Source organism: Chiloscyllium plagiosum, unplaced genomic scaffold (assembly GCF_037043375.1).
Source record: "Chiloscyllium plagiosum isolate Xiang-an unplaced genomic scaffold, Cpla_swu_hap1 HiC_scaffold_6, whole genome shotgun sequence".
Lineage (NCBI taxonomy): Eukaryota > Metazoa > Chordata > Chondrichthyes > Orectolobiformes > Hemiscylliidae > Chiloscyllium > Chiloscyllium plagiosum.
In genome coordinates, this window is record NW_028270144.1 from 107735582 (window position 1) to 107758435 (window position 22854).

The 22854-nt window shown below is 41.5% G+C and overlaps 1 protein-coding gene across 6 annotated transcripts in view; it reads right to left on the bottom strand.

Annotated features, from left to right (window-relative positions):
- Window positions 1-21403, bottom strand: part of c2cd3 (C2 domain containing 3 centriole elongation regulator) — a 222277-nt gene extending 200874 nt beyond the window's left edge. For 2 of the 6 annotated variants that reach the window (XR_015757475.1, XM_087988324.1), the window contains exons 1-6: window positions 21235-21403; window positions 16142-16411; window positions 10868-11025; window positions 8311-8540; window positions 4338-4510; window positions 1138-1273 (exon numbers count right to left, since the gene is read on the bottom strand). Coding sequence is in view for 5 of the 6 variants with exons in the window: in XM_087988324.1 (XP_087844450.1) it covers window positions 1138-1273; window positions 4338-4510; window positions 8311-8540; window positions 10868-11025; window positions 16142-16411; window positions 21235-21283 (1016 nt within the window). In the remaining variant the exon portion in view is untranslated. Of the gene's footprint in view, window positions 1-1137; window positions 1274-4337; window positions 4511-8310; window positions 8541-10867; window positions 11026-16141; window positions 16412-20994; window positions 21197-21234 lie in introns of those variants that run through there. The other 4 variants (XM_087988325.1, XM_043692201.2, XM_087988323.1 and 1 more) reach the window with 3 other exon arrangements.
- Between the last annotated feature and the right edge of the window lie 1451 nt (window positions 21404-22854).

A 22854-nucleotide genomic window follows, 5' to 3' on the forward strand; every position in this document is an offset into this window, starting at 1 on the left:
TTTTCTTCTATTCTCTTTCTGTGCATTATCTGGTAATCCATTCAACCAGTTTATGCTTTATCACTGGTCCTTGTGCAGTTGCTTTTACAATGAAATCTGATTGTTTAAGGGAATGAACTGTTTCTTGTCCTGCTCACTCTGGCCCACTTTCCCTCAGAGATGATCACTTTGCATTTTCAGCAATTTGCCATACAAATCAGAAAAAATCTAACTAAGTTTACATGCTGTCAGATACTCCTTTGATAAATTATCTATTATTCAATCTCAGTGCATTGGTTGCTTATTTTCTCAAAACTCCATCCTCATTTTTGTCCCTGTCTCATCAGCCAGTGCTGACTTTTGCAATCTAAAAATGCTTTCAGAACAAATGCAAAATTATTCAAATCTAGTTCATATAAAACTTTTACATATTTCCAAGGATGCTAGTTGCCCAAATGGTTATGAAGCGCAAGTAAGTGTAGAGGACAAATGCTGACAAATTATTTGATCCTGGGTCTGTCTCTCTGTTTCCCCAAGAAGAGCTTCGCTCTGGTTAAAAGGGAAAGGCAACTGAGCAGATAATTTTCCTCCTTAATGCAGAATATTGAGAGCAAATGTAGTATTATACACTGACTTGCTGGAGATCAGCGCTCTCCGCAGATATGGAAATTAAATCTACCTGCCTAGAACTGGCATTAGTTCTCGCCTCACTTGCCTCCAAATAATATTACCACTCTTGGTCATCATGTAACGACTTCAATTATAGTGCACAGTTTAAAAAATAATGAGGGCGCAGTTTAACGGGACTGCAACATACCTCAACCAAATGACCCAATGAAACATAACTAACAATCATTAGGTTGAAGTGCCAGCATGCTAATGCCATCCAGATAAGGGAGAAATTAGTCAATACTTACATATCGCATCCATGTGATCCTATGATACAGTGTGAAACCAAAACTGTAAATTTCACACATCAAAAACATGGTGAATCAGTTTGCTGTTTTAACAAATCATATGTTTTTTCCTTTCACTTCAGCAACTCCTACTCTTAAAGTGCATAAAAGGTTCTTTTGGTTAGCTGTCAGATTGAATTTGAAATAATTACAACTTTTAAAAGGCACAAAAACAACACTTCAAAAAATTAATCAAGTTTACTTTGATATTGGCTTGCCAATGTCCTGATACGGATCCACAGAAGGAATGTTCGCCAATGCAGATACATTGTCAGGAACAGTTTGCATAGCAGAAACCACCATTGCATTTCGTAGTTTGCTGCCTCGGTCCAACAGAACTAGAAACAAGAATGCACAATGAACAACACTAAACAGTTACCAAGATTTACTTCTGCTAAAACAACTATGTGAATTTATATTACATCTTTCATACACAAAGAAAACTCAAGGTCATTAATCAAAGAGATGGGTTTTATACATGATATTAAGGAGTACAGGGACCCCAATAAATAATGGCACAACAGTCAAGGATGGGTGGGGTTGGACAGACCTTGAACGTTCAGACTTTCCTAATAGTTGTACACACTCAGTAATGCTAGGTTTATCCTTATAAATCTTAACTGTATTTTCGCCTGTGCTTTATATTCTTTTTGTAATATGGCAATCAGAACTATGCACACTGCTCTCACACATGGGTTCACACATTTTGCTGCAGAAGAGACGGAACATTTACTGTAAGGATTCAAATAGACAGTGAAGGGATAAACGGGCCTAGGCTGGGTAAATAACTTTGGCAAGGAAAGTAACCTGGTCAAAAATTGTTAACTGCAAGAAAGTGGTCAATTTAAAAGTGTTGTTTGTCAAAATCTTGAAATTCCCTCCTTAACAGTATTGTGGGTCTACCTATAGCAAATGGTCTGCAGTAGTTTAGAAGGCAGCTCACCATCACCACCTCAAGAGCAACTAGAAACAGGCATGAGTCCAAGTGATTAAAAAAAAATTGAGGAAAGAGGTCAAAATAAAAAGGGATGGGGGAAAAGACAATAGTGATATATTTACATGCTGCTACACTTAGCTGTTTAAAAAAAATGCAGAGGAAATTACCTACGTAAAGTCTTGAAAAAAATGAGTGGCCAAATTTTATGTTACACGAACAAGTGGTGTTTGGTGCCATCTGCTGGTAACACATTAAACAGAACCCGGTTAAGATAATTGGCCAGAATTTTCTAGAAAAGTAACCATGTTTAATAATGATATCGAGCAATTTGTGCCATGAGTTGTGCACCACCACAAATTACTCTTCACCAATAAAAATGGTTCACTGGTCATCCAACCTGGAGTATCACAGATTTGCTGAAATTGTGCATTAATCAAAATTAAACTAGCCACAGAAAATTAAAGTTGGTACTCAATGGCATAAGCATGTTTTTATTCATGAAATTCATGCCCCTGAAATGTCACAACTATCCAGCCCAGAAAAAGGAACAATTGAAATTGGATGCTCAAACATTGTTGTTGGAGATTTAGAAGAAAACAAAATCAAAAACTTATTAGCTCTCTCATTTTTTTCTTTCTCAGAATTCATTTTCTGTATCTGATATGACCTGGATACACTCTTATTTCTTCCACTCCTGTTCCTGTTTCTTTCTTCAAAATCACATTGTTTAAGGAATAGATTTTTGGTCCCACTGCTCACCAAACGTCACAGACAACCTGATGCCCTTACTACATTATTATAAATTTGAGCTTCTAGTAATTTAGGGTACAAATGATTTTTGGGCTGCAGGTTAGGGAAGAAAACTAATAGGGAATACTGAGAATTCAGAAAATTCTGGGCCAACACTTAGATCCAACTTATATTTTATACTGATAGACAAGTGACAATAGGTGCAGGAGTAGGCCATTCTGCCCTTCGAGCCTGCACCACCATTCGTTATGGTCATGGCTGATCATCCTCAATCAAGCAGGCTTATAGATAGAGCACAAAAACCAAATTGCAGGTACAGTAAATCAGAAACAAAAAACAGGAATTGCTGGAAGAATCGACCTGAAATGTTAACTCTGATTTCTTTCCACTGATGCTGTCAGACTTGCTGAGCTTTTCCAGCAATTTCTGTTTTTGTTATAGAAAGGGCAGTCTTGTCCATCAACAGCAGGACAAAAGAATTGGTTGGGGCCATCATTCAGCAGCAATTTTCAAAATTATAATACACCTACCATGTATGGTAATTTTGTGGTGAATATCACAGTATTATATTGGAGGAAATGAAATATTGGTTTATGAAAAGCAGAAATGATAAAGAAAATATTGACTATCATAATTAAAAGAGAGAAAAATGCAAGCCCTCCCGAGGTCCCCAGCCCTGTGTTCTAGAATTTTCAGGATTTCTCTGTGCCATTAGGAATCCTGCATTTCTTAAAAATAGTATCTTCCCTGAACCCTCTCCTTTGAAGCAATTAATTCCAGGATCTTCAGCATCTCTACATTCAAATATCTTAAGCTGTGTAACTCTGCAAAATACTGCACATGCTTGAAATTTGTCGTAAACAAAATACTGGAAGTACTCTGCAGGTCTTAGACACTGTAGAGAGAAATAGAACTGACAGTTCAGATCGGTGACTTCTCAGCAGAACCATTCTAATGGAGGGTTACAGACCTAATGGGCTGAATTATACAACTTGCCAACTTCCATAACAATGTTAAAAATCAGAAGTTACATGACAACAGGTTCTCGTTCAACAGTTTGTTTGTAATCACAAGTCACTTCACTTGTCAAAGCAGCAGCACAAGCAGCAAAGATTGTGATTTCAAATAAACCCGTTGGACTGTGTAACCTGGTGTTGTGAGACTTCTGACTTTATTCACCCCAGTCCAGCACCTCCACATCATGTTAAAAATGTCAAGGGAGCCCACTAAAGGGATTACTGACAACTTTGCAGAGCTACCAGCCAGAGACACATTTAGGGATGTTTTTGGAGGCTCACAAAGTGCCAAGTTGGCAGTTCTTATGAGGGGGGTCTGTGCTGAAGGTTGTGGAGTTAAAGAGAACCCTTGTGAGGGACACTTCAGGAGTAGAGAACACACACTCTCCCATGAGCCTAACTGGTCAGATCAAAAGGGCACCCACACCCAGTACCTGCCAATATCCTGCACAAAGAGACCTGTCGTGTTGGTTGCTTGTAATTGGCTTCTCTCACTGCACATGGAATAAAGCTCCTCACTGATCCACTGGCAGGCAGGCAGGCTGATGCCACCTTACTTGCTGGGATAAATGCAAAGGAGGCAGACTTGCTGCAACAATCACAAACCTCCACCACTGAAACAATTTAAATCCAATCCATTAACTATTTATGATGTGCTCAGTATTTGTAGCAGATTCTGTTGCCAAGTAACCAACATACCTGAAATAAGGTTTTTGGTGGATTGGTTATCTGCTAGCAATACTTGTGCAGCAATCTGCTTGTCACCAGCCTCTTCATGAGCAATGGGGGCTGAAGGCAGTGACTGCTTATTTTCAGATGAAACAGTCTTAGTAGTATTGGCATTCTCCTGGAAATACATATGGTCTCGTCCTCTAAGAAAAAACACAAATAGAAAATTATACACTTTTGTCACTGAATATCAATCTCTTTCTAACAAGTTTGGATAATTCAAATGAACTGCATTCCAGAAGTACAGCTTGTAATTTTACTTATTCTTGTCTAATAAAGAAATTGTGCTATGATGAACAATTCATCTTCCACAAACAAAAACTGAGTACTTCCTGTAAGCTGCTTGTTTCTTTCCTACTGTCTCATTTCACATCTCCACATCTTTTGATTTCTCCCTCTGACATTTGAAGTTTTCAGATGTTTCATTTTAAAGAGAGGTATATAAGATTTTTGAAATATCAGGGAGCTGAGCTAGCACATGAGCAATTGAAGCCCTGGGGCAGATCAGGCTTAGTCTTGTTGAATGGCAGGGGCTCAATGACCTACTGTTTAGATTACTTACAGTGTGGAAACAGGCCCTTCGCCCCAACAAGTCCACACCGACACTCCAAAGAGCAACCCAGCCAGACCCATTCCCCAACAACTAACACTACCGGCAATGTAGCATGGCCAATTCACCTAACCTGCACATCTTTGGACTGTGGGAGGAAACCGGAGCACGCAGAGGAAACCCACGCAGACACGGGAAGAATGTGCAAACTCCACACAGTCAGTCGCCTGAAGCGGGAATTGAACCCGGGTCTCTGGCACTGTGAGGCAGTAGTGCTAACCACTGTGCCGCTTGGTCCTTTTTCTTATGTTTACTGATTATTTCTCTCTTTCTCTGTTTCAACCAGATTCTACTGTCCTTGCATTATGTGTGACTCAATTTTTGTTTGACTTACATGTACATATTCCTCCCAAATCTTGGAGTACTTCGACATCACCGCACATTTCTAATTTTGTCCTCATCAAATCAGCTATCCTAACAGATTCTGAGAATGCAAACTGTGATGTTATGGTCTATATGCATTAGTGATACACCACACAGTGCAAATAGCTTTACAGCTGAGATTGGTTGACAAGTTCACAAGGAAAGAACAGATCCAGAAGCAAAGAGGTTTCACCAGCAGCTGGGAGCATAGTAAAGCCTGAGTCAGAACTGGTCACAGAATTTAGAAGAGTAAAGGCAGATGCATGTTGTGCTGTGATCTGGATCTAGAAGTCATCTTAGGAGGAAAAGAACAGTAAACTCTCGTGCCACCAAAAGGAGGGAGACCACAGTCAGTCTTATGTAAGATGACTGACAGACTTACTTGATTCAAGAAGCAATTAGTTGCCAGTTTCATCATGTATAAAGTCCTTGTTTTAAATATGGTGGATTGTTACTGACAGAACATATTGGTTGCAATCAGAGATGGAAAATGAGTTTGGAGAAGATTTGTAGCTCACGTTTGAGGTTCTGGATGTAGGTTTGCTCGCTGAGCTGGAAGGTTTGTTTTCAGATGCTTTGTCATCATACTAGGTAAGAGTCGAAGTGGTATCCTTCCTCATCCATATGTAAGGATACTAATAAGAGTGGGTCATGTCTTTTTATGGCTAGTTGATGTTCATGTATCCTGGTGGCTAGTTTTCTGCCTGTTTGTCCAATATAGTGTTTGTTACAGTTCTTGCAAGGTATTTTGTAAATGACATTAGTTTTGCTTATGTCTGTATAGGGTCTTTCAAGTTCATTTACTGCTGTTTTAGTGTGTTGGTAGGTTTGTGGGCTACCATGATGCCAAAGGGTCTGAGTAATCTGGCAGCCATATCGAGATGTGTTTTATGTAGGGCAGAGTGGCTAGGGTTTCTGGACGCATTTTGTCTGCTTGTTTGGGTTTGTTGCTGAGAAATCGGCAGACTACGATCATTGGGTATGTATTCTTTTTGAATACACTGTATAGGTGATTTTTCTCTATTCTGCATAGTTCCTCTGTGCTGCACAGTGTGGTGGCTCGTTGAAATAAGACCACCAATGACACCCCTAAAATTCACTAAAGAGGAGGAAAACAAGAAAAACTTGCCATTCCTTGATGTTGCAGTAGTGCGAACAGCCAATGTGGAACTTCAAACCAGTGACTACAGGAAACCAACATATATGGACTAAATATTGAACTTCAGAAGCAATCGACCTAACATCCACAAATGAAGCTGCATTATTTCAATGAGCTACCACACGCACTGCAGCATACAGGAACTAGCGGATTTTGAGAAAATTTGTAGCTCAAGTTGAGGTTCTGAATTTAGGTTTGCTAGCTGAGCTGGAAGATTTGTTTTCAGACTTGCTGTCACCATACTAGGTGACAACTTCAGTAAGCCTCCGGATGAAACGCTGGTGGTGTAGTCTGCTTTCTATTCATATGTTAAGGTTTCCTTGGGTTGATGTTATTTCCTATGGTGATGTCATTTCCTATGGTGATGTCACTTCCTGTTCTTTTTCTCTCCAGTTATTTTCGAACAACAAACAGATTGACTTGGATCCCATTTACCATCCCCTGAGAAAAAGAACAGGAAATGGCATCACCATAGGAAATGATGTCAACACAGGAAATGACACCACCAATCCAAGGAAACCCAAGCATATAAATAGAAAGCAGGCTACACCACCAGTGCTTCGTCCGGAGGCTCATTGAAGATGTTACGTAGTATGGTGACGAACCGTCTGAAAGCAAACTTTCCAGCTCAGCTAGCAAACCTACATCCAAGAGATGGAAAACATTCAAAACTTGGGGTATGTCAGAAGATGAGAAACATTAGGCGTAGGAGCAGGAATAGGCCATTTGGCCCTTTGAGACTGCTTTATCATTACATGAGCTTGTGGTTATACTAGTTATGGTCTCGTCTTCATTTTCTTACCTGCACCCAGAAGCCTTGACTCCCTTTTCTATGAAAAATCTACCAATTTAACTTCAAGATCCAGACGTCTGGGGAAGGGATTTCCATTCTCTAATGACATTCTGAAATAATGTTCTACTCCTCAGTATTGAAACAGTGACTTCTTATTCTTAAACTATGCCAACTGGTCTCCCCTAGGTATGCATCCCATCCAGCCCCCTTATGAGAATAAGATTACCACTCATTCTTCTAAAGGCCAAGAAAGCAAGGAAACCAGAAATAAAGCACCACTTAAAACTAAACCATAGAAATAGGAATTGACTTGTGCAGAGAATAATTCTTAATACGAAAATAGGATTTGATTTCCACAACAATCTTTTACTGGTCACTTCTGCCATGGATAGATTCAACTGCAACAGATCATTACTAAAATCAAGGTCAAGTAGGTCAATTCACATCTTAGATCCCTAACTGTGTGCTGAAAGCCCAGTGGTGAACCACTGAATTCTTCTTGATGACTGCTACTGAGGTTGGCCACTCAGCCAAAATCCTTATTGCTCATCAAGTTCTGCTCAGTAAACACAGTCTTGCCTATATGGACTTCCAGATTATCAAATTAAAATTCCTATCTCTGTAATCCATTATAGTTCAGCCACTCTCTATCACTTTAAACTTTGAGTCATGCGATCTTATCTTCTGCACACTTATGCATCTCCTTTCCTTTCGCCACAACATCATAAGTGTTCCTTCAGTTGTCCTTCCTAAAAACCTTGGCTTTACTATCTTCTTTCCTCGTTAAAATCCTCCAATTATTCTCTGATGAAGCTTTTGGTCATCTCTTTGAATTATTCACAAAGGGCCTCAACTTGCAGCAGGATGCAAAGGCCTGATGTGAGCCTTCATACCATGTCCTTAATAAGGGCAGAACAACGAAAACAGCAGGTTCCCCACCAGTCATTATCCTGCCTTATTAAACTCCCCCCACTATCACAAACAACACAGGTTGAAAATTTATTTGGCTGCCATTTACCTTGGGGTATTACAGGTGCTACTTGACAGCGACTCCTTTCCACTTGCACTGGTTATGGATGACTTTCGAGGAGCAGGAAGCTCATTGAGATTTTCAAAAGATCCTGCTTTTGAACTATGCAATACTGCAGAGCTTTTGACAGAAATTGCACCATCCATACTCGTGTCAGTGTTTGGAACAGAACTGCTGCTGCTGTAACTGTCTGACAGAGGTTCCAGAGCAAGTGACACCTAAAATTAATAGCAATTGCATAAGTTAATTTGAATAATCAGCAAGAACAGTGCAATACAATTTGTTGGCACATTTTATTAAACATTTTAAGATGCATAAATTAAGACTATGATCTGGTACTGCACATACTTAAAAGATCATAGCTCTTCCATGACTGGCTGAAGTAGTTTCTTCTATAATACCTGTAAACAAATCTTTGAACCATCCTCAACACTAATCACATTTTAGAGTTGAATCACGTACGTAAAATTCATGTTTATATCTTTGGAATACAACATAATAATGATTATGGGTTTACATGAGACACTGCAAAATCTGAGTTTTCCGTGAATCTAAAAAATAATCTACTTACAAGGTAGTTGTTATAATTCAAGTTAATGTAAGTTGTTTAGGAACAGTGATCCTAAAAGGAATTCAACTCCTTTGTCCATCTTTGGACCAAGGTTATAATGAAGTCTGGAATTAAGTGATTCTTTCAGGATCCAAACTGAGCTTTAGTGAGCAAGTTATTAGCAAATAATTGCTGCTTAATAGACTGTCAATGATCTCTTGTATCCTTTTGTTCCCTGTTTTCATCATGACCTTATAGATGCTTGTAAAAATAATAAGGGGTATAAACAGAGTTAATGTTAGTTGTCTTTTTTCTAGGATTGGGGATTTCAAGACTTAGGTGGCACATTTTTAAGGTGAGAGGAGAGAGATTTATAAAAGACACGGGGGGGGGGGGTTAATTCTTTTCACAAAGCAGGTGGTTCGCATGTGGAATGAACTTCCTGAGGATGTGGTGAATGTGGGTGTAATTACAACATTTAAAAGACATTTAGTTAAGTACATGAATAGGAGGGATACGGACCAGGAGCAGGCAGTTGGGACTAGTTTAGTTAGGGATTACATTCAGCACGGACTGGTTGGACTGAAAAGGTCTGTTTCCATGCTATATGGCTCTATGGCTCTATGACTCTGTGATAGTATATGGAGGGATAAGCAAGCTGGTGAGGTTACAGTGAATAACAATTCTGTACCACAACTGTACAACAGTTACACTGAATGACAGTGAAATGGGGAATGGCCAAGTGAAGAAGGCAGTGGTGTAATTTTAATTTCATTCAGATAATTTGCAATGAAGCTGCCAACCTGTACTCCAATTCAAATGCAAATATTCCAATTTACAGTTCAACATTGTAAATATTCTGTGTATGTGGAATTGAAACAAACAGTTCCATTTTCCAAGCTTGGTCGCTAAACATCTTTAATATCAGAGTACCAAAAGGCAAATGGATACTCCATATTGTTATTCCTTCCTCCCAAAAATACTATCCTTTTAAAATACTAATGTAAGCCGAGGTGAATTATTCACAGTGTAGAGAAAATATCCTGAACATTCTTCAAAATGGTAAGCTAATAAAAGCCACTAATGGTAATATTTTGTTTTAACAACAAAAGGTTGTTTGCTTTAATCAAATTGGACTGCAGATGTAAGAATTGTAGGTGATTTGCTTTTTTCCCATACCCACAACCTTCTTTCACATAAGTACCTTTACCTGAATCATCTTTTTGAAGCACTTTGTATCCACTGAACTTTTTTTTGAAGTGCTGTTGCTGCTGCAGCACTAGTCTCATGCAAATGAGTGTAAGACCTGATATCAGAGACCTGACTCACTCTATTCTGATGCAAAATTGGGTGTTCTGACCCTTTCCAGGTGCTGCGCTCTAGATAATGATGATTGAACTTTTGATTCTGTTGTATTTGTCTTCAAAATCTTAAAATACAAGTGAAGTATCTTTGACCAATATTTAACAGCCAACAGCCAATTCACATTCAAAGGTTTCACAAACAATGAGTGAGCTAAATGGACACATTAATTTGTTTCTGATAATGTTGCCTGAGGGATGAAAATTGGACAGGAACCAGAACTGCCTGCTCAAAGAGCCACATTTTCATTATTGGCCAGAATTTGACTTGCTTTCGCATTTCATCTTGGACAAAAGCTCCCATTATGCAGCACTGTACAGGTAGTTCTTCTATAAAGCAATGGTTACGTTCTTGTGCAACGCCATGTTATAGTAAAATTGAGCTTTAGAAACAGTGCTTAAACTATGGCGCTGTAATCGCATTATAGCCAAAACACAATTTAAAAGCTTGCATTTTTAAAAACTCTAATATACAGCTAAATTTCACATCTTATAAACTTATACACTGGTTTATAAACAAATTTTAAGCAAATAAAACTACCTGATAACATGATTCATCTAGGCTTGCTCTACTGAAGCCCCAAAAAATAAAATTTGATCAGATCACATTTAACATAAAAATATCAATTCTAACCTGTATTTCTCCAAGTTTCTCAGAGGTGGATGAAATTATTTTGAAGAACCCACTAATCCCATGGGTTGGTGAAAGCTGTGGAATTCCGTTTATTTGAACCCGGCCAATAGGAAGATGGTCAGGCTTTCCCATCACCTCCAATATCAATACTCCCATATCTACCAAGTTAGAAAGGTCACATTTTTAAAAAAAAAACAAGTAAATACAATAGCAGTATACAGCAGTGTTTTTTTCTGGAAAAACAAACCAAAGATACTTGAAAAAATAAGACATTTTCCAGCATTAAATCTTTAAGTGATGTCATTATTTTGTTTAAAAGGGCCTGTAAGTTATAGGAAGCTGATAAGAGAAGAAAATGAATCTTCCTATTAACTCCATTAACAAATGAGTTGAACTGTGAGACTTTGCCAGGAGGAATGGTTTATAACTAGGGTTGGAGACATTCATACAAGTGATTACACAAAATAAAATGTAAATAAATTTTCTTGTTAAAATTAAGACATGCAAGCTGCTTTGAAGTATCAACAGTTTTAAACAATTCACTATAATTTCCATCTTAAATTACTTATGTATACCTGTGTCTATTTCAAAAATAATTAATCAACTTACAGAATACATCATTCTTATTTAAGTGAACGGAAATGAAACTTCAACGTATTTTTAAAAGTTAACTTGTAGAAAATTTGATTTTTATTGCAATAAGTCAATTCTAAATAAGATGTAATATTATCTCTTATTCGTAATTTATTTCAAGGTAATTTTAGTACAATTGATTTACAATTCAATTGAGCAGAAATCAGACGTATTGATACAAAACAATGCTGTAAATATATTTACTTAGTGAATCTTACGAAGATGCAAAGTCTTTGCTTTCAGCATTGTTGGTAATAATCAGGTTCTGCATTTTCTTTAGTCTATGATACTAGCATGTGAATTGTGCAGAAGCTGTCTATTGATCTCTGTGAATCATACAAATGAAATGATTTATATACTTGCACCTTTCCAAATAAATTTTCTTTCCACATACTTGTTACATCACCATAACCTTTAATCACAAGAGAAACTCATTAATCTTCCTTGTACTTTAAAAATAAGACAGTATCAAAAGGGAAGTTTGTATTACTTTGGATGTAATTATTTATCCAAACAACCACAAACTGTTAAATATTGGTCAAAGATACTTCACTTATATTTTAAGATTTTGAAGACAAATACAACAGAATCAAAAGTTCAATCATCATTATCTAGAGCGCAGCACCTGGAAAGGGTTGGAGCACTCAATTTTGCATCAGAATTGAGTGAGCCAGGTCTCTGATACCAGGTCTTACATTCATTTGCATGAGACTAGTGCTGCAATAGGAAGACCTGGGAGGATGAATCAAAGCTCAAGCCAGCACTAAGGATCACAGGTTTTAGATTTGTGAAAGAAAAAAAAATAAGGAGGAAATTCAATGGAGAATGGAGTTGGGAAGCCTGGAGCTATGACCATTGGGAGTTCGGAGTCGAGGGCTGCACTTGCAGGAACGGCAACTCAAAGTCAGCAGTGATCAGGACAGTGTTTTACAGGCAATAAATTTAATTCATCTTGCATGAGATTTTTGGGTTGGTTCCCTGAATGCAATCAGCTAACCTCAAGTATACTAATATTGCACTAAAGACCTGAAGCATACATTAGGCTTCTTATAGCATGTAAAAAGGTTAAAAAGCTGAGTATGTTATGACTATTGTTAGTCCTGTCCAAATGAGGCACGCAGTAGACTTCTTATCCAATACTGTGAGAAAGACATGGTGTGCGTGAAAAATCATTACATGCCCTAATTTCTCGGCAAGATATTGAAAGGTCTTGATTAGAATGCTGCAAGTGTCTGAAGATCTTCAATAATCACCACAGATTCAATTAGAACATAATACATATTAGGAACAGAAAGCAAGCGTTTGGTTCAACTACCTTTTTATTACAGATCAAATCCACACACTAAATTGTCTTCATTTGTCTCAATTCTTTCACATCCCAGAAATTTGTTAAATTATTTTTTCAACCCATTTCTATTGTTTTTCAGAAAGGCTTTATTTTACAATTAGGTATACTTTGCATGGACATTCTGTTGGCTTCCTTCCTAATTTGTATCCTGACCTTTAAATGCAACTCATTCTATAATTTGATCTGGTGTACAATTCAATTTTGTGTGTTCTTTAAACATTTTTTATCCTTTCATAACATGTGGAAAAGACTAACTGAGCCAGGATTTATTGCCCATCCTTAATTACCCTTGAACTAAGTATAGTTTGATAAGCAATTTCAGAGGGTGTTTCACATTACAGTGGGACTGAAGTCACATGCAGACTAGAACAAGAATAGTAAACTCCCTTCTCGCAATAATATTCATAAATCAGATAGATTCTTACAACGATTGACGATAGTTCCAGGATCTCCATTAGGCTAGCTTTTAATTTCAGATTTTTATTGAATTCAAATTTCACTATCTTACATTCAAATCCACCTCCCAAGAGCATATGCTGGGTTCTGAGATTACTCGCTGCAATGGCATTGCCATTGTCACAGCCTTCCCCATTTGATTGCACATTATTTTCATTTAGCTGGTAATACACATGTTGCTCTTGTTATAATAGTCAAGATTCTGCAGGATCTTAACAAAACTCGAATTTCCATGGTTTCAGGCTTCAGTGAGTCCCAGTGTTATGCGTGTACCCAGAACAGCAACAAGACAGGCTTCCCACCCTATCCATTTCTTTTGACATTTAAAGATGCAGCAACAGGATTCATCAAGGGTGCATCTGCAAAATTGTGAGCATGCAAAAAGAGACCATGGGATTAAGGTCACTGAAAACCAGACTACAGGATCTAGGATGTCCATAAAAGATAAACTACCTGGCAGATTAATGATAGAGGTAGTCAACAACAGGGAGAAGACTGTCCAACCGGAAGAACAGTGCTGCGGTCGCAGGCTTTGAGCAGTTCGGGCTCAGAGAAGTCCTGGGAGGTATCGGGACTCAGAGGAAACATGTGAGCTATTAATATTTCAGTGTAACCAAGGGTTCGGGGTGGAAGAAATCCACATTGGCTTGTTATTTAATAAAGCAAAGAACTGCAGATGCCAGAGATCAGAAACAAGATAGAATTGCCATAAAACTCAACAAGTCTGGCAGTATCTGTAGGAAAAAGCAGAGTTAATGTTTCGAGTCCAGTGAGTCTTCATCAGGGATCTTCATTATTGGTTTTGGCTTAGTATTTGCTTGATGTGGCTGAGGAATACTGGATGTTGAAGTAAGCCAGGTTAGTACCAGCTGAAAAGCTAAAATTTCAGTCTGCTGAACTGCTTAAATTGTGACCATGTATGTATTGGAGTGTAATCTCAAGAATGCAGAGGGGGCACAGTCCCAGGAAAGGAAGGTGAACAACTAGGACAAACACAGTCATTCAAGCAGCTCCTGATGGAACACTGTTTGAGGGTGTTCTGAAATTAATTCTTCAAAAATGAAAATATGAACCCCACATAAAATTTACTAAATTGGGCACACTCAGAGACAGCTGAAACTTTATTGTTGGAACAGCACAGCAGGTCAGGCAGCATCTAGGGAACAGAAGATTCGACGTTTCGGGCACATGCCCTTCTTCAGGAATGAGCAGAGAGTGTTCAGCAGGAGAAGATAAAAGGTAGGGAGGAGGGACTTGGAGGAGGGGCGTTGGAAATGTGATAGGTGGAAAGAGGTCAAGGTGAAGGTGATAGGTCGGAGTAGGATGGAGGCGGAGAGGTCAAGAAGACGACTGCAGGTCAGGAAGGCGGTGCCGGGCTGGAGGGATTCGGCTGAGACAAGGTGGGGGGAGGGGGGATGAAGAAACTGGTGAAGTCCAAGTTCATCCCCTGTGGTTGGAGGGTTCCCAGTTGGAAGATAAGACGCTCCTCCTCCGACCGTCGCGTTGTTGTGGTTTGGCGGTGGATGAGTCCAATGACCTGCATATCCTCGGTGGAGTGGGAGGGGGAGTTGAAATGCTGTGCTACAGGGTGATTGGGTTGGTTCGTCCGGGTGGTCCAGAGGTGCTCTCTGAATCGCTCCGCAAGTAGGCGGCCTGTCTCGCCAATATAGAGGAGGCCACACCAGCTGCAGCGGATGCAGTAGATAATGTGGGTGGAGGTGCAGGTGAATCTGTGGCGGATATGGAAGTTTCCTTTGGGGCCTTGGAGAGAAGTGAGGGGGGAGGTGTGGGCGCAAGTGTTGCACATTATCTACTGCATCCGCTGCAGCCGGTGTGGCCTCCTCTATATTGGCGAGACAGGCCGCCTACTTGCGGAGCGATTCAGAGAGCACCTCTGGGCCACCCGGACGAACCAACCCAATCACCCTGTAGCACAGCATTTCAACTCCCCCTCCCACTCCACCGAGGATATGCAGGTCATTGGACTCATCCACCGCCAAACCACAACAACGCGACGGTCGGAGGAGGAGCGTCTTATCTTCCGACTGGGAACCCTCCAACCACAGGGGATGAACTTGGACTTCACCAGTTTCTTCATCCCCCCTCCCCCCACCTTGTCTCAGCCGAATCCCTCCAGCCCGGCACCGCCTTCCTGACCTGCAGTCTTCTTCTTGACCTCTCCGCCTCCACCCTACTCCGACCTATCACCTTCACCTTGACCTCTTTCCACCTATCACATTTCCAACGCCCCTCCTCCAAGTCCCTCCTCCCTACCTTTTATCTTCTCCTGCTGAACACTCTCTGCTCATTCCTGAAGAAGGGCATGTGCCCGAAACGTCGAATCTTCTGTTCCCTAGATGCTGCCTGACCTGCTGTGCTGTTCCAGCAATAAAGTTTCAGCTTTGATCTCCAGCGTCTGCAGACCTCACTTTCTCCACACTCAGAGACATTCTGTTATGGGGACAGGGAAAGAGAGGAGTAAAGATGATGATAGGGGACATCCATGGGAATTGTCTTGACCGCATTACTGTATTTCTGGGACATTCCAATAGAGTTGCCCATGCTTATTTCATGTTAATTGTGAATGTTACAAAATAAGTTATTCACTTGTTTTACTATTCTAACTTAGCAAAGTTTATTCATATTTATGCAAAACCATGGAACCTTGTGGCTTTATTCTGTTAGTAAGTTCCTAGGATTTCAGACTTTGACTATTTTACAAAAATATCACTTGGCTCCCAGCCAGATTTGACATAAATCTGGCAATCTAATTGGGCATCCTAAAATAACAAATAGTAATGAAAACTCAAGTTTGAAGTAGGATCATTGCAACCAACCTGTGAGGTAAGAAGTAAATTGTTTCTGTCCACAGCGAACAGCATATCGTGCAGTTGTTTTCACAGACTTCTGTTCAATATGTGAAGCATCTCCAGATCGAAACAGGGTGCCGTTGGAGGTTTCACCCCACCAGCGCAGTCTAACATGGGGGACAGCTGGAGGCCTGGGAATGTTCCACAAGATTTTACTAACTGTTACCCTGAGAAAATATTGAACCTGGCCTTCAACAAGTGGTGGCAGACTAGTAGATGGCAAGACATCACTAATTCCTACAACATGAAATAAACAAAAATAAAATTACAATTACTTTAAGGATTGTGATTATTTGAAACAATTTATATGGTTACTTCCTGGAATCTAAATATCACCTCTCTGCTGAATATGCAATCAAAAACTTTTCATTCTTTAATTTATTCTACAACTTAAATATTCCCAATAGTCTCAAAAACAATAATACAAGAGTAAGTTTTATCTTTCCAAACTTGGAAGTTTTGGCTAGAGGTGTTCTAAGCTGTCACAGAATATTGATTGTTGCAAATTTGCCAATGTACTGAAGGTATTTGAGGAGAGCAATTAGAAGATTGTACAAAAACAAAAGAGTGGTATATCGATCTTGATATAAATGCCAAAGAAATGCCTAAGTCTTCAAAGAAGGAGTACTTTTTCACCTTGCTGCTTTGGATAGGAAGCAATACTCAGCAAGATTCAATAAAGTTACAAATAAAAGTTAAAGTTTTCTCAGAATAGGGAACAAATAAAAGTATGATTCTCATCAATGTACTAATCACACTGGACTATACAATGTCCACAATAACACAGACTGCTGAAATGGGCAGATAAAATTCAATGCAAAAGTGAGATACTAATGACACATTTTGATACATTGAGGGAGAGTGTGTATTTAGTGAATTGCACAAGTTTAGAGGATGTATGACAACACAGATTAACAAATGTAATTCAAAAGGTCTTTCCAACTCTGAGTTTTATTATCAGAGACATACGGCATATAGAGCAAAAAGGAAGTTATGCTATATAATACATTAGTTCAATCCCAAAGTGTTGGGTTTAATTCTATGGAAAAGCATCAGGGTTTGGAAATCCTCCAGAATAAATTAATTAATATGTTTCATGAGTGATAGATCAGTTACATGGACAAATTCAAGAAATGGGGTTTCTCTCGCTCCAGCAGAAAAAGCCAGGGGATTGAGTTTAAGATTTGCGAGGGTTTGCTACCACTCTATAAAACCCTGGTTAGACCACACTTGAAATATTGTGTCCAGTTCTGGTGACCTCATTATAGGAAGGATGTAGATACTTTCGAGAGGGTGTAGAGGAGATTTACTAGGATGCTGCCTGGATTGGAGAGCTTGTCTTATGAAGAGGAGTTGAGTAAGCTCACCAGAGAGAAAGAAGAAAGGTGACTTGATAGAGGTATATAAGATAATGATAGGCAGAGATAGATAGCCAGAGACTTCCCCAGGGCAGAAGTGGCTATCACAAGGGGTCATAAGATTTAGGGGAGATGTCAGAGGTAGGCTCTTTATGCAGAGAGTGATGGTGTGTGGAATACACTGCCAGTGGTGTTGGTAGAGTCAGAGACATTAGGGACATTTAAATGACTGCTGGACAAAGACATGGAAGGCAATAAATTGAGGAGTGTGTAGGTCAGAGCTGAAAAATGTGTTGCTGGAAAAGCGCAGCAGGTCAGGAAGCATCCAAGGAGCAGGAGAATTGACGTTTCGGGCATAAGCCCTTCAGGAATGAGGAGGGTGTGCCAAGCAGGCTAAGATAAAAGGTAGAGAGGAGGGACCTGGGGGAGGGGCATTGGGAATGCGATAGGTGGAAGGAGGTTAAGGTGAGGGTGATAGGCCAGAGAGGGGGTGGGGCCAGAGAGGTCGGGAAGAAGATTGCAGGTCAAGAAGGCGGTGCTGAGTCCGAGGGTTGGGACTGAGATAAGGTGGGGGAGGGGAAATGAGGAAGCTGGAGAAATCTGCATTCATCCCTTGTGGTTGGAGGGTTCCTAGGCGGAAGATGAGGCGCTCTTCCTCCAGGCGTCGTGTTACCATGGTCTGGCGATGGAGGAGGCCAAGGACCTGCATGTCCTTGGTGGAGTGGGAGGGGGAGTTAAAGTGTTCAGCCACAGGGCGGTTGGGTTGGTTGGTGCGGGTGTCCCAGAAGTATTCTCTGAAACAAGTAGGCGGCCTGTCTCCCCAATGTAGAGGAGGCCACATCGGGTGCAGCGGATGCAGTAAATGATGTGTGTGGAGGTGCAGGTGAATTTGTGACAGATATGGAAGGATCCCTTGAGGCCTTGGAGGGAAGTGAGGGGGGAGGTGTGGGCGCAAGTTTTGCATTTCTTGCGGTTGCAGGGGAAGGTGCCGGGAGTGGAGGTTGGGTTGGTGGGGGGTGTGAACCTGACGAGGGAGTTGCAGAGGGAGTGGTCTTTCCAGAACGCTGATAGGGGAGGGGAGGGAAATATATCCTTGGTGGTGGTGTCTGTTTAGAGATGGCAGAAATGACGAAGGATGATACGATGTATCTGGAGGTTGGTGGGGTGGTAGGTGAGGACCAGTGGGGTTCTGTCCTGGTGGTGATTGGAGGGGCGGGGTTCAAGGGCGGAGGAGCGGGAAGTGGAGGAGCGGGAAGTGGAGGAGATGCGGTGGAGAGCATCGTCAACCACGTCTGAGGGGAAATTGAGGTCTTTGAAGAAGGAGGCCATCTGGGATGTTCGGTATTGGAATTGGTCCTCCTGGGAGCAGACACGGCGGAGGCAATGGAATTGGGAATATGGGATGGCGTTTTTACAGGGGGCAGGATGGGAGGAGGTGTAATCTCGGTAGCTGTGGGAGTTGGTCGGTTTATAGTGAATGTCCGTGTTGAGTCAGTCGCCCGAGATAGAAATGGAGGGGTCTAGGAAGGGGAGGGAGGAGTCTGAGACGATCCAGGTAAATTTGAGGTCGGGGTGGAAGGTGTTAGTAAAGTGGATGAACTGTTCAACCTCCTCGTGGGAGCACGAGGTAGCGCCGATACAGACATCGATGTAGCGGAGGAAAAGGTAAGGGGTGGTGCCAGTGTAGTTGCGGAAAATGGACTGTTCCACATATCCGACGAAGAGGCAGGCATAGCTGGGGCCCATGGCTACTCCTTTGGTTTGGAGGAAGTGGGAGGATTGGAAAGAGAAGTTGTTCAGAGTGAGGACCAGTTCAGTCAGTTGAAGGAGGGTGTCAGTGAAGGGGTACTGGTTGGGTCGGCGGGAAAGGAAGAAGTGGAGGGCTTTGAGGCCTTCGTGATGGGGGATGGTGGTGTATAGGGACTGGATGTCCATGGTGAAGATAAGGCTTTGGGTGCCGGGGAAGTGAAAATCATGGAGGAGGTGGAGGGCGTGGGTAGTGTCCCGAACGTAGGTGGGGAGTTCTTGGACTAAGGGGGACAGGACCGTGTCGAGGTATGCAGAGATGAGTTCGGTGGGGCAGGAGTAGGCTGAGACAGTGGGTCAGCCGGGGCAGTCAGGTTTGTGGATTTTGGGCAGGAGGTAGAAACGGGCGGTGCGGGGTTGTGGGACGAGGTTGGAAGTGGTGGATGGGAGACCCCCTGAGGTGATGAGGTTATGAATGGTCTGGGAGATAATGGTTTGGTAGTGGGAGGTGGGGTCATGGTCAAGGGGGCAGTAGGAGGTAGTGTCCGTGAGCTCCCTCGTCAGGTATCCGGAAAGACCGCTCCCTCCGCGATTCCCTCGTCAGGTCCACACCCCCCACCAACCCAAACTCCACTCCCGGCACCTTCCCCTGCAACCGCAAGAAATGCAAAACTTGCGCCCACACCTCCCCCCTCACTTCCCTCCAAGGCCTCAAGGGATCTTTCCATATCGGTCACAAATTCACCTGCACCTCCACACACATCATTTACTGCATCCGCTGCACCCGATGTGGCCTCCTCTACATTGGGGAGACAAGCCGCCTACTTGCGAAAACATTTCAGAGAACACTCTGGGACACCCGCACCAACCAACCCAATCGCCCTGTGGCTGAACACTTTAACTCCCCCTCCCACTCCGCCAAGGACATGCAGGTCCTTGGCCTCCTCCATCGCCAGACCATGATAACATGACGCCTGGAGGAAGAACGCCTCATCTTCCGCCTAGGAACCCCTCCAACCACAAGGGATGAATGCAGATTTCTCCAGCTTCCTCATTTCCCCTCCCCGACCTTATCTCAGTCCCAACCCTCGGACTCAGCACCGCCTTCTTGACCTGCAATCTTCTTCCCGACCTCTCTGGCCCCACCCCCTCTCCGGCCTATCACCCTCACCTTAACCTCCTTCCACCTATCGCATTCCCAATGCCCCTCCTCCAAGTCCCTCCTCCCTACTTTTTATCTTAGCCTGCTTGGCACACCCTCCTCACTCTTGAAGAAGGGCTTATGCCCGAAACGTCAATTCTCCTGCTCCTTGGATGCTGCCTGACCTGCTGCATTTTTCCAGCAACACATTTTTCAGCTCTGATCTCCAGCATCTGCAGTCCTCACTTTCTCCGAGTGTATAGGTTATGTTGATCTTAAATTAGATAAATGGGCTGAATGACCTGTGCTGTGCTGTACAGTTCTATATTCTAGACAAACTGAATATTTGTGGTGCTCTCATGAAAAGGTGCAAATGAGACTGAAGTTGCGCGCTCTGTGATGCAGCCAGTAGGAGTGCAGATGACAGACTTCGATTAGCAAACCATAACTGATTAACTAAACTTTTAAAGGACAAAATAAATGCAAAATACTGCGCTAGATGGAAACCTCAAATAAAAACGGAAAAACTTAATAAATCTAGCAGCATCTGCACAGAAAAAAAGTTTAACAATTACCACTATATTTTGGAATCAGCATCTTCCGTTTTTATTTCAAAAAAACGAACTCTTCGTAGAATAGGACCTGAGTGTCCCGTCACATGTTTTCAGATGTACAGTTTAGGATTTCGGTTGCGCCTAAGGATATTTCCACATCTTTTTTCCCAGTCATTTATGTCCACTTACTAATAAAGCGGCCTAAAGAAACTGCGGACAAATTTCACTGTTTGAAACAGAAGAGAAACGCGCTCTTTGTACCTTTGGTTTTCTTTCCGAGTTTTCCCGCTTTAGTTTTTTTGGTTTTCATCGTTTTCCTGGTACTTTCCTACACATGGTATTTACAACAATTTGAACCTCTCCCACAATAAACCGATCTGTTCAATTCACTCCCGCTCCTACTACTAGCGCCGGCGGCAGGACTACCTGCGTGGCACTCTGGGATACAGGAGGACCAACAGGGTGAAGGCGGACGCGATCGATTCAATCCCTTTGTTTACAAAGACTACTGCCTGAGCAACGAGCTTGACTTTCAAAGCCACCGCCATGAAAGACCATAAAAGGCTGATGGATGATTGGGAACGCATAGCTTCATGGGATACCGGAAGACAACCTGTGGAGCAGAAGGAGTATGACGAGGATTTATTTCAATAGTTTGTCACATCCTGAGAATAGCGTAGAAGCTGAACTGTGTCTCACTAGGCTCGTCTTAACTGATTAATGTTTTGTTTTAAATGTGTAGAACCAGACTGAAATGGTTTTAGCAACGTATAGGGAGAAAATGCCCTGGGGTGCGATGAATTATAGAGCAGAGTTGTTATAGTGCGGAAAGAGACGCTTCGCCCCATCGAGTCCACACCTGTCATCAAACATCCATCAGTTCTGATGAAGAGTAATATAAATTCGAAACGTTAGCTTGCTGTCTCTCCATGGATGCTGCCTGACTCGCAGTGATTTCCGGCATTTTTTGTTCGGTACAGATTCCAGCATCTGCACCTCCATTTATTCTAATCTCATTTTCCAGTACTTGGCCCGTAACCTTCACTGCTAAAGATTTTTCAAGTGCTAATCTGAATGTTTTTAAAATATTCTGACGGTCTATCAGCCTGCCAGGCAGTGAGTTCTAGATACCCACAACCCTCTGGATGCATCTTTTTCCCTTCAAACTCACTCTAAATATTCTGTTCGTAACCTGAAAACTGTAGCCTTGACTATTGATCCTTCTACTAAGGAGAATTTTTTCTTCTTATCCAGCCTCTCCATGCCCCTCAGAATGTTGTACACGTCAATCAGATCCCCCTTCGCCTTCTCTGCTCAGGAAAATAACCTGTCTTTCTACTTTCTTCATAGCTAAATTGCTGTAGCCCAGTAAACATCTGGGTTAAATTTTCACTTCCTTCTTTAGTGTGATGACCAGGACTGCCCAGTGCTCTAGCTATAGCTAAACTAATGTTACAGAAAGCTCCATCATAATCACTTTGTACTTGTATTCAATACTTTGATTAATAAAGGTCTATCGCAAGTATCCCACATACCTTCTTTACTACTTTATCTACATATCCTGCTACCTTCAAGAATATACGGTCATGTACACCAAGGTCCCTCTGATCCTCTACTTCATAGGATGCTAATATTCAATGTGTACTGTCATGTCTTGCTGTCCTGCCAAAATACATCACTTCACATTTTTCAGGATTAAATTATATTTGACACTTCAGCCCATCTGACCAGCCCAGCTATATTGTCCTTTATTATAAGGCTTGCCTACTCATTATTTACACTACTAATTCTCATGACATCTGCAAACCTACTGATCATACCTCCTAGATTCATGTCAAAATCATTAATGTACATAACAATCAGCAATGAGCCCAGCACTGA